The sequence below is a fragment of the Neophocaena asiaeorientalis genome, unplaced genomic scaffold (assembly GCF_003031525.2).
Source record: "Neophocaena asiaeorientalis asiaeorientalis breed wild unplaced genomic scaffold, Neophocaena_asiaeorientalis_V1.1 scaffold589, whole genome shotgun sequence".
Classification (NCBI taxonomy): domain Eukaryota; kingdom Metazoa; phylum Chordata; class Mammalia; order Artiodactyla; family Phocoenidae; genus Neophocaena; species Neophocaena asiaeorientalis.
Window position 1 is genome coordinate 338,926 of NW_020172683.1, and position 12,581 is coordinate 351,506.

Consider the following 12,581-nt stretch of genomic DNA (forward strand, 5'->3'; position numbering starts at 1 on the left):
GGTGTGGGGAATGGGGAAAAAGGGTTTTTTTTTTTTTTTTTTTTTTTTTTTTGATTTACTGTGTGATTGACCCTGGACCAGTCATTGAACCTAATCAAGGAACTTCATTCATTGCTAAATAAAGATAAAAGGCTTTGAGATATGGGTTAAAATTAGATCCTGCCACCTAGAGACTCAGTCTCTTAATAACTGACTCACAGAAATTAATTAGCTTGTTCCTATAACAATTCCATTTGGAAAAGATCTCCTTTATTATTTTTGCCTAGTTGTAGCCTTTTTACATCTCTCTATCCAATTCTCTGTCGCCTCCCCATTTGTTTACTTAACTTTACTGCTTAGTTTCAGTGAACAACGATGGCACTCCATGATAATCAGCCCAAAATTCAGGGCTAATTTTGTGATCTTAAGAAAGTCTCTGAGCTACATTTCTAATTTAGGAAATGGTAACCACAGTACTCTATCTTTTACCTCACAGACAATTGTTACAAAAACCAGGCAATGAAAGTAGAGAGTGCTTTGAAAAACTGTAAAGAACAATATATTTATATTCACATTAACTGAATAATTCTATTCACCAATGCAAGAATTGAGTCATAATACATAGGAGAAGGTCTTAAGTGATATTCATCCATGCTAGACAGAGACTATTAAAAATTATAGCTGAGTAATTTATTTATAAGTATGTAAACAATAAATTCAGGACAAGGAAGACTTTAAAGTAACAAAATGTAATTTAAGAATGGAAGCAGCATGACATGGGTGCCTGCTGGAAAAGCAGGAAATAAATTAATTAATACTTGAAGATCCTCCTTATTCTAAGTTTAAATCTTTTGAATCCACAACCTATGGTAAAAGCTAAAAATACAAAATAAACAAAAGGAAAACTGAAGAGTTGACAAATTTCAAGGTGGGAGCAAAAGAAATCTTGGATCATGTAGAAATTCAAGGAAAGACAATGTGAAGACAAAAGTTGCTTCATTTCCTTACCTTTGTTCGGTATTAAAGAGTGCAAAGATGTGCTTGCTAGACATAAAGCTTTTTTCCACATCTCGAACTTTCAGGTTGTCCAAGGGAAGCATATACTTCTTTTCTTTTTCCTAGAGAGAGACAGAGAGAGAGAGAGAGAAAGAGAGAGAGAATTGGCTTTAATAAAAGATCTTGAAGCATGCCCATAGCAACACATCACCTGAGTTGGTCAACATTTAATTAGAATATTTTGATACCATCACACACTACTTTGATACCAGCTACCAAGGGACAAAAATTATCTGAGATAGGAGACTCCAATGGTTCTCAACACGTGGGTCAGAAAAATGAGGGGAGGGAAAGTGCAGAGGAAGGAAGGGCTCAGGGATGGAGAAAACACATGGTCCTCTATCCTTTCTTCCTCATGTGGGTCCCCTTAGATGTTTTAAAATGTTAGTTTGATATTAAAAATTTAGCCATCTGTTAATATTTAACAAAAACGTTCTGGTCCTAATTCAATGAGAAATGCCAGATGGATTTCATTTCATATTTTATTTGCAGCCTAAGCAGTTTTGATAGCCAGAGCTGGCAAGAGCCTGGAAGCACAAGGACCCTAGTATGAAATACCACCTATAAACTATGATAAAGCACAGAAAATACTTCCTTCCTTTGAGTCTAGAATAAAATGTGGGTCCAGAAAGAAATGATTCCATTAAATTGTCAAACTCTTTGAGAAAAAAAGAACCCATTAGAAGTGAACTAATATTAACTAGAACAAATTCTCTTAAAATTAACAACACTTTAGGAAGAAAATGCACATTTGAGAGGGGAGGTCTGCAAATGGGACCAAACTAATCTTGGTAAAACAAAACATATTGGATGCCAAAGAATTATTAGAAACATTTACTTTTAAGGACTGGCCCAGGGACAATATTATCATATGCATAAATGCCTAACAACCAGTACAATAGTAGAGAGCCGAATACTCAGTTTAAGAAACCTAGTCGATATCTATTACCTGGGGCACTTTTGCACAGTCCTTGTTAAACAGTAGTCCTCTGTATATCTCGGGTGACAGTCCTGAGAAAAACCAGGCCTAGACTCCAGAGGAGGAGAGCATGGAGATCTAGCCATGACTTTTAATAAACAACTATTAATGCCTGTGGGAAATACATGTACCATACAGATATGCTTGACATAAGCCTTTTTGCTCCTGAAGCTCCTCCAGCTCTTGCTTGAGAATTGGTCTCGGCTCAGTAGTGTGGGGCAGAACTCTTCCATGCTCCCTAGCCTGCTTGTGGGGACCACACTCTCTGCAGACATCAGAGAGTGTTATTGCAAGAACTATCACTGGCTTTGCCACTTCTCCTAAATTAATCAGGGAAAGTTGGGCAGAGCACTTTAGAATAGTGAGGCAGAGAGAAATAGATGACTCAAGAAGTTGAAGGAAGCTGGTTGGAGAACAAAATGGCTGTCCTGGCAGACAAGGTCTTCAAAGGAGATAGCAAAACAAAACAAAACAAAAACATAAAAGAAACTGAATGGCAGTGAGAGAAGCCCAAGAATAAACATGAAAAAGCAAAGCACTGTAAGAAGATTCCAATGTTTCTTGTACAAAAATTAACAGTATATTAGCAAACACAAGGATATTCTAAATAGCAAAATACATAATTTACATAAATGAAGCATTATAGTTGGGTCTAACTTGTTTGAAAGACTTGTCAGACTATTTTAGGATAGCATTCTAAGAGGCAAGATCACAGACTGAATGAAAAGCTACCCAATACATAATCAAATGAAAATGTTTGAGACGCAGGGAACATTTTTTTTACTGGTTGTTTTTCAATGCCCTAAATTTAAGCAGCTGGATTTTTTTAATGCATCATCCTATTCAACCTTTTGAAATGATGGATTCGCCTTTAATGGAAAATCTGCATTTCATTGTAAAGATGGAATACAATGTCCTTGGCATGTTTTCTATAGAAGTAGGCTCCCTTTTGTACTGCATTCTGAAGACCAGAACTCCAGCAAGTTTACATCAGATATTAAACACTGGAGAAATACACACATATGCAGACAGAGAAATATTAAAAATGTAGTTTCATTTCCAAAGGACTAAATGTCATTTATCTAAGAGTTTTGAGGACATATTGCTAAATTATTTCATAATCAAGAGTTTATTTTTTTATTTTTCCAGTTTTATTGAGATGTAATTGACATATAACATTGTGTACCTTTAAGGTATACAACATGTTGATTTGATAAACATATATTGCAAAATGATTACTACCATAGCTTTAGCCAATGCCTTCATCATCTCACATAATTACCATTTTTTTTTGTGGTGGGAATATATAAGATCTACTGTCTTAGCATCTTTCAAGTTAAGAATACAGTATTATTAACTATAATCACCATGCTGTACATTAGATTGCTAGAACTTATTTGTCTTGTAAGTGGAAGTTTGTGCCCTCTGACCAATGTCTCCCTATTTTTTCCACACCCCCACCCCTGGTAACCACCATTCTACTCTCCGTTTCTGAGTTTCGCTCTTTAAGATTATACAAATAAGTGATATCCTGTATTATTTTCTCTTACTCTGACTTATTTCACTTAGCATAATGCCCTTAAAGTCCACCCATGTTGTTGCAAATGGCAGGATTTCCTTCTTTCTCATGGTTGAATAATATTCCATTGTCTGTGTATACCATATGTGTTTTATCCATTCACCCATCAGCTGTCACTTAGGTTGTTTCCGTATCTTGGCTATTGTGAATAATGCTGCAATAAATATGGGAGTGCAGCTATCTCTTCAAGATCCTGTTTTCATTTCTTTGGATATATACCCGGAAGTGGGATTGCTGGATCATAAGGTAGTTCTATTTTTAATTTCTTAAGGAACCTCCATACTATTTTCCATAATTTATATTCCCATTAATAGTACATAAGTGTTCCTTTTCTCCACATTCTTGCCAACACTTGTTATCATGTCTTCTTGATGACAGCCATTCTAACAGGTGTGAGGTGATATCTCCTTGTGGTTTTGATTTGCATTTCCCTGATAATTAGTGATGTTGAATACCTTTTCATGTACTTGTTGGCCATCTGTATGTCTTATTTGGAAAAATGTCTGTACACTACTGTATTTTTTAAACATCTTTATTGGAGTATAATTGGAGTTTATATATCCAATTTATTGGAGTATAATTTACAATGGTGTGTTAGTTTCTGCTTTATAACAAAGTGAATCAGCTATACATATACATATATCCCCATATCTCCTCCTTCTTGCGTCTCCCTCCCACCCTCCCTATCTCACCCCTCTAGGTGGTCACAAAGCACCGAGCTGATCTCCCTCTGCTATGTGGCTGCTTCCCACTAGAAGAGTTTTAAGACTGACAAAAATGGAAGAAAGAGAAGATTCAGACTGATTTGTTTAATTAATGTTATAAGTCAAATGGAGAATTAAATGAGAGAGCAATGAAATGACATATTGTGGATATTTCTAAAATTCTTGGTGCTTTTGGGAAAGTATGACATTCTGCTAAAAGGACATCTTGAATATGAAGTAGCTAAGATAAACAAAAGAAATAGAGGAGGAGAAAGGAAAAACAGAATTATAATTTCCAAAATATAGTGAATCTTAGCACCAGCTTAATTGAGACATTTGCCACATATTCTTTTTAACTCCATTAAACTGCCTAAACTAATAGAGTGTTCAATATGGTAGCCTCTAGCTAAGGGGACTACCAAGTATTTGAAATGTAGCGAGTCAAATTGGGATGTGCTTTAAGTGTTAACCTCAAACCACATTTCAAAGATTTAGTATGAAAAAAAGAATGCAAACTGTATCATTAATACTTTTATAGGGATTATATGTTGAAGTGATAATACTTTGAATATATTGGGGTAAATAAAGTATTATTAAACATAATTTCATCTGTTTATTTTTACTGTTTTGAACGTGGCTGCTCGACAATTTTAAATGGCATATGTGACTCACATTAACTTTCTATTGACAGTGATGAGCCCATGTACCTATCATCACTTTCCTTCCTCTCATCCATTCAATTTTCCTCTTGAAAATTGATAAATACACCTTTCTGCCATCAGGTGTATTTATCATTCTCCCAGTCACCCAGTCTGAAACCTCACTATCATTTATGATGTATTGTCTTCCTTCACCTCCTTTATTACATCAAGACTACACTGCATTGTGTTTGAAGCATTTGTCAGAACTCCCATTGTTTGACATTCCCACTACATTAATCCAGGTCCCTGGCATCTCACAAGCATGCAGTTATAAATGGCCTCCTTTCTAGTCTTCTAATTCCTCTAACATCACCAGGGAGGGCACTTTTCTTAAACCACCGTGTCAAATTCATTACAGTCCTTCAAAACGTTCATAGCTCTCCATTACTTACGGAAGAAATTCCATGAAACTCCTTAATGTGAAATTGAAAAACACCTACAAATTGGTCCGATCCTTATTTGTCAATATCTCCTTTACTCTTCCATAGGAACTCTCCATTTCAACCAAATACACATTTGCCAACAGTCTTTTCCCAGCTTGAGACACCCTGTCAACTTCTCCCTATCATACCAGTTTACTATTTAGAGTCCAGCTCAAGTTTCTATATTCTGTGCAAAAAGTTTTCCCAGGTTTTTAATTGTCTGTCTCTCTGTGTCACTTCCCCATCTCTCTCCTTTCAATTCATACAATAGGTATTGCTTATTCTATTAATTTTTAAATTATAGGCATACCTTGGAGATATTACAGGTTTAGTTCCAGACCACCGCAATAAAGCAAATATCACAATAAAGCAAGTCAAATGATTTTTTTTGGTTTCCCAATGCTATAAAAGTTATGTTTACACTATACGGTAGTCTATTAAATGTGGAATAGCATCATGTCTAAAAAAACAACGTACTTACCTTAATTTAAAAGTACTGTGTTGCTTAAAAACACTAACCATCATCTGACAAGGTAGGGTTGTTACAAAACTCCAATTTGTAAAAAAACACATTATCTGAGAAGAGCAATAAAGTGAAGCACAATAAAATGAGGTGTGCTTGTATACTTTATATGAGACACCCTCATCTTGTAAATGCATTACATTAAAAAATTTCTGTCAAAGTTGTTCATTTGGAACTCAGAATGTTCAGTAAATTTTATTGTTCAAGTAGGTTACATTTGCAAAGAAAAGAGAAAAATAGAGAATGTTTTTTGTAATATTTGTAAATAAATAAGAAATAGAATTTGATATTTTAAACATTTTACCTTTAGTAGACATTTTGGAGGAAGCATTTGCAAAATTCTAGAGAAAGATTTTTTTAATGGAGATTCATAAAGAAATTTCTGTATGTTTTCAAAAGCTTCAGAAGCTGATGTCACTCATTCAACACCATTATTTTCTTCATTTTGAAACATGGTACCTTTCCTTTTCTCAATATAAGGTGGTTACCAGCACTATTTGTATGGGAGGCATCAAAGATGACAGGGATTCTTTATTCAAAGAGAGAGGGAATATGAGAGAGAGTGTGTTTTTTCCTTGCAATAACTTGGTAAGAGTTAGAAGAAAGAGGAGAAATAGAATAGGCCAAAAAAGGGAGGCATTAATGTGTGAAAGAGTTTGGTCTGAGGTGGAAGTAACTAAACTATGAGTGGTAAATGCAGAGGAATCAAGTTGGAGGGAGGCGGGAATTAAGATATAGCCCCACAGTATGTGTTCACTGACTCTGAAAGGAAACAAAAGGATCAATGAGGGACAGATGTGGGGTCAGCAAGTGCCCAATGATAACCTTTAGCTGGCAGAGCACCATCAATATAACTTGGTTGCTAGAAGGAGCTACAGTGGGTATGAGGAGAGGGTTTGGTGTGTGGAGGAATAGCTCCTGCATATGCAAAGGATTGGAAAGTCTTTCATACAATTGGTGACTCATAGGTAGAGAGTTTTATAACTTGGGGAATAGTTGAGTGGCCTTGGTTTGATGACTACATTGAATCATTTTATTTCTGCGTCATTCTCACTAATAAGGCAACAAAATCTTCAAGGATAAGATCACAAATCCTTCCTCATTTCCACATATTATAATACCTAGCATAGTGGTCATTGAAATTTACATAGCATATATTATAAATATTTGTTGAATTGACTTTAGAATGTCTGATAACCAAAGCCAAATACTGCATAAAAATATTGATAGTCACATATATTTTGAGAATCAAATAAAAATTCTATGGGAAAAAAAAAAACCTGTATAAGATACTTAACTGATTGGCATTGCTTTTGATCATTAAACTTTTATAAAGTTTAGGCTGACTGCTGTGTTTATTTTTACCTATGCCTTTGTTTGTATTGCTTCTACTTGCTAGGAATGCCTCTTCTCAGCAAGAAGGCAAATACCAGTGGCCTTGCAATTTATGTCAAGTGCCACCTCCTCCATGAAGTCTACTCTGATTACAGCAAGTCATAGACCTCTGTGTAGCTCTCAAATTTCCCATAATTTTTGTCATAGGCTATATAGGATGCCATTCCTTATTTACGTTCAGTTTTCTTCTTCAAGTAGATTGGAAGCTCCTTGAAGGCAAGGACTGTGTTATAATTCTTTTGTGTTTACATTGAACAGTTATTACACTGCTGCACATACAGATGTTGCTTAGCAAACCTTTGAGTGTTGATGATGCATTACAAATAAATACCAAAATGATGGAATTTTACTCTTATGGTGTACCTATACTATTTTTACTATAATGTCTACCTATACTATTATGTTAAAAATGATCTAACCAGATGTGATATGAAAATTTATTTTAAATTCCTCAAAGATTGATTTTGAATTAAGTGTTTTGCTTAGTACCATATAGTTTATTAAGTGAAATTTTACTAACCTAGACCAACATACTTGATTTGATTAATAAAAAAATCTCATGGCCTAAACATATAAATATACTGTGACAATCCAATATACTTCAAAACAGTACAAAAAACAAAATGCAGCAGATATGTTGCTCTTAAGAGGTAAGAACCGATATAAAGTTTTAAAAATTGACAGAACACAAAAGAGACTAGATTATAAAAGACAAGAGAAAACTATTTTAAAAAGCCAGTAAAGGCACCAAATATATCTTTGAAATATGTAATAATGGTTCCAAATTTATTTTTTAAATATGTGAGATTTGTTATAATTCTTCACTGCCTTGCTCTAACATTTTAAAACATCATGGCAATTTCTCAGGCTAATAAATAATCAGATTAGAAACAGATTCCACAACAGACTAACAGAATATACCATGTTGCTGAGAATAGCTGTGTTTCAGTAGAGCAAAGATTCCTGGTTTTGACCACTCCTCTTCTCATACTCAATAATATTTCATGTGCATTCTCTATTATCACATTTGCCATATTGTATACTCCTAATTTGTTAAATGTCTCTTCTCCTATTGAGAACCTGACATATATTTGTCCTCCCTCAGTGCTGCACCATTCTGCTAGCAATGAATGCGGCATTTGTAGGACACAACAGCACCGACGATGTGTGTAGGGCACAGAGTGGGTACTGCGGTGCCAGCTACAGAAGGAGACAATATGATGAAGCGACCGAGAACCTGGTCCAAAAACAGGGCAGTAGCCCACAGATCAGTCCAAGCTGAAAAGATCCCTCGTCCAGGGGCTATAAATGCTTTTGCAGAATCCTGAAAACTCATGAGATACTGTGGGACACTCAATTATTGTAATTTGCTTGCTGCTCAAGAGACAATGATGTTGATCAATATTTTTTCCCTGACAATGTTTTCTTTTTTCCTTGACACACTATGACCAGAATGTTTGCAAACAGGGAAACTGGAGACTTTATCCTGGGTTTCTGGGTGGGGATCAGGGCCAAGAAAAATGTGATGCCCTCACAAATTAACATAAACCTTTCATGCTTTAAATAACTGACACAAGAATTATGAAAGCATACATACTCATCATGCTTCCACCCTCACCTCACCTCATTTTCCAAGATGACACTGTATTGCCCTTCAGAGTAAATTCTAATTCTTCAACATACCCACTGCACCAACCACGGGACTCCTGCTTTCCCGGAAGTCAATGTATTTTCACTTTCCACACAGAACACATCCAATCATATCTTGTCTTCATCTATACTATTTCCTCCACTAGAAATACTGCTGCCTATTTGCCACTCTGTTTCTCTTTCCTCAAAATTCCTACAAAAGATTACTCCATCTAGCTCAATGTACATTTTTTCTTCAAGTATTATAGGTCTCATTTTTCTGTCTTCTTTTCCTTCCCCACCCTATTTGTAGACGTATTCTTTTCAAATCAGTGGGATCCTTTAAAAAAATTCTGACACTGAAGCCCATTACATTAAGTAGATTAAAAAGTGTAGGTCCTCAATTGAAGCAGGAGTGGGGATATGAGAAACCTGCCCATTAAGATTCATCCTCTCGCCCTAAGAAATGCAGCTGCAATGACTAAGGACTCTAGTACACAGGCCTGGATCTCCGGATCCCTCTTCCAGAGTCTGGTTCACCTACTAGTCTTATTCTCCAGATGTTCCCACAGTGCCAGGGCTCTGCTCTCACTTCCAGTCTGCCTGGAACTTGATTCGCCTCACCCCTTTAAGTCCACTACACCAAGCAGCTCCACGTAGCTCCCTGTGACTTCTAACTGAGCAAACAGCATCTCTCAGAACCATGGATACAATCTAGCAAATCCTTCCAGTTCAAACCACTCCTGCCATGCTCTGCCTGCCTGATTGGGCACTTTGATGTGCCCACCAAAAACTCACCCAAGTATGCATTGCTCCTGAATCACCACAAGCTCCTGCTATGGCCAGGCATGGCACTCAGGCCTCCTGTACCATTTCCGGGATTCCTCCCACCCAAGTCTAATCCCTTGACAGAACTTGTGTGCTTGGTTTGTACTACATTACTTTGTACTTTTGTCTTATTTTCTAAGTGTCCAAATGTTTCATCTAAGTGTGTGTATGTTCTGCCTTTCCAACTACCAGGTAAACTCCTAAGGGAAAGAGTGAACCCATTACTATTATTACCTTTTTAAATTATTTTTGTTATTCAATGTGTCTTGCTCCCTTGCTACACTATAACTATATCCTGACTTCCCCATCAAAGCATCAAGTCTTTGAGGGAAGCAACTGCTTCCTTCTTACTTTTGGTTGCATAGTTGACATTCTACAAAGTGTTGAATGCACATATGCCTGAGTTCCCTCATAGGCTGGCATGGTGCTTTGCCTAGATTAAGGACTCAGAGATGATGACTGACTTATAAAATAATCAAAATATCAAAGAAAAAAGAGCCTATAAAAATATTGAGAATACCAGATTACTAGTTCCACATGCTGTTGAAAACTAAAATCTGGTGTTTATTGCTATTAAAAAGTTATAACTATAGAGATGTACAAGTATGAAACTCATAAACTACCCATCTACTTAGTTGGGTTTTAATACCCTGCTTTAATCAGAATTATATTTTGAGTAGTAAATAGCATCTGTGAGCCAGCACACTGCTAGTAAATAGTACTTCTTTAGAGTTTCCTCTTGGGCACTGAAGAAACTGTCTATGTGTGCCTTTGACGGGCTGTCCTAGTAGGCCCAAGAAAACTCCATGGTTTATATATGCTATTGGCTTCATGGCTACCCCCTCCGCACTCACTCAGATCCTTAAATGGAGCTACACACTGGCATATCTCTACTGGGTAAGGGAAATACAGTCACACTTGTCATTACCCAACTGGAGACACTGCTTTTTTCCTGGCTCCTTCTCTCTCTTCAGAGTCCAGTTAAATCTCCACCTCCTCCAGGAAGCCTGTCTGGCCATAAGAGCCCACTGGAGGGCTCCCTCCTCCCTTCTCATGGCATTCTTGGGCAATACCACTTTTTTTTTTTTTTCATTTAGTATATATACATTGCCCTATGATTTCAGGTACATCTGATACCCTCAAAATGTGGACTGCTCTTACCCCCGATTAAAAAGGTACTTTTATAATTTGAAAGTGAGAACATTAATGATTTTATTCTTAAATGTTTATATTTAATCTCTATATTAATCCTTATATTTAAAGCAATATTCATGAATATTTGTACATACACTGACAATGTAAAAGACAGATATAATAAGTGCACTAAAGAATAAATTTAAAGGACTTAATGGTTAAGCATGGTAGATTGATTGCATGCATATACAGCCTTTCCCTCCTCCAAACCCACTATATAATAGTAAAGGAATAAAAAGATATTGATTCACAAGGACAAAGAAAATGGGAGGGGAGAAAACAGTGGACAAGAGGTTTCCCAAAAGCTTTGGAAGAGAGAAAGCAGACAGAGGAGCATTCATTAACTTAGCATACAGAGAGGAGTTATCACCTCCTAACACCTACACGGAGAGAGAATGGAGGAGAAGCCACCCCACTTGGGTCCTGTCTTCCCCTTGGAGGCACCTGGTACCTCACATGAAGGGATACAGTTGTGGGAGTTGTGGGAGTGAAAGGGCAGGATCAGATACAGCCATTCACAGAAGTACACAGAGCAACTGATGACTTCCCTCTAAATATGGCAGCCCATTCCTTAAACCCAGCAGGAGACCAGAGGCTTTTCCCTAGAGAAAAGATTATACAAAAGAAGTTTTGGACCCCGATATACCAGGCAGGGTGGACAGTAAACATGGGTTAAAAACAAGAGAACTTAGTGAAAGTCTTTATACTGAAATGCTGTCCCTCAGCCCCCTTTCCTGCCCTCCCCCCAGAATGCCAGCAACCAGATGGATTTCTATTCCTCTGTCAGGCAGGATATTGGACTGTTGTTCTCTGGGAAGCTAAATAGATTCAGAGAAAATGCCCTATATCCTAACATTTCAAGAAAAAAGCCAGCTTTCTACCTGATCGCCTTACAAGGAGATCCTATATTTCGCAAGTCTCACTCACACATAGAATTTCCAAGTAGCTGAATGGCACAGAATCACCATAGATTATATATATCACAGCTATTAACTGAAGTGGATTCTGAGGATGGACTATCTCAACACCCATTCCAACCTCCTTGTGACGTTTGAGTTCAATTCAAAACTCCCCTTCCCTTCCCAATCTTGCTCTTACAGTGGGGGCTCCAGATGAGACATAGTTTCAGCCAATCTGATGTGCTCATGCCAGACTTTGATTCAGAAGTGAGTCACAGTGAAAAGAGACAGAGGATGTGGCACCTGTTTTGTTGGCCTGGATCATGGCAGAGGTGCTATGGCTCTGAATCCAGAGGCTATATAATATAGGGTGGCTTCCTGATTGTGTTGCCTCCGGATTGGTGGAGGAAACAGCTCCCTGGCAACCCAGTTCTGAAATTTAATTTGGAGAACCATTCCTGGAAACTCAGCCTATTTCTGTAATTTTTCCCTCCTAAAGGTTCTTTGAACAGTATATCTCCCTTAATTAACATTTTGCTACTTAAAGTAGCTAGAGTAGATTCTGTTGTTGATAATTAAGAACTCTGAAAATACAGTAACAATATCTAGTCATCATGTACTATTATGTCTTAGCAAAAATGAATATCCAGTAAAGTAGAAGAATAAACATTTCCCATTTTAATAGTCGTTTTA

General features: G+C 36.8%; 1 protein-coding gene across 4 annotated transcripts in view; it reads right to left on the minus strand.

The window, feature by feature from the left end:
• The window catches only part of DNM3 (dynamin 3), a 556,874-nt gene that overhangs the window by 157,313 nt on the left and 386,980 nt on the right, over nucleotides 1-12,581 (minus strand). For all 4 annotated transcript variants that reach the window (XM_024739835.1, XM_024739837.1, XM_024739836.1 and 1 more), the window contains one exon: nucleotides 988-1,097. In XM_024739835.1, coding sequence (XP_024595603.1) covers nucleotides 988-1,097 — 110 coding nt within the window. The remainder of the gene's footprint in view (nucleotides 1-987; nucleotides 1,098-12,581) is intronic.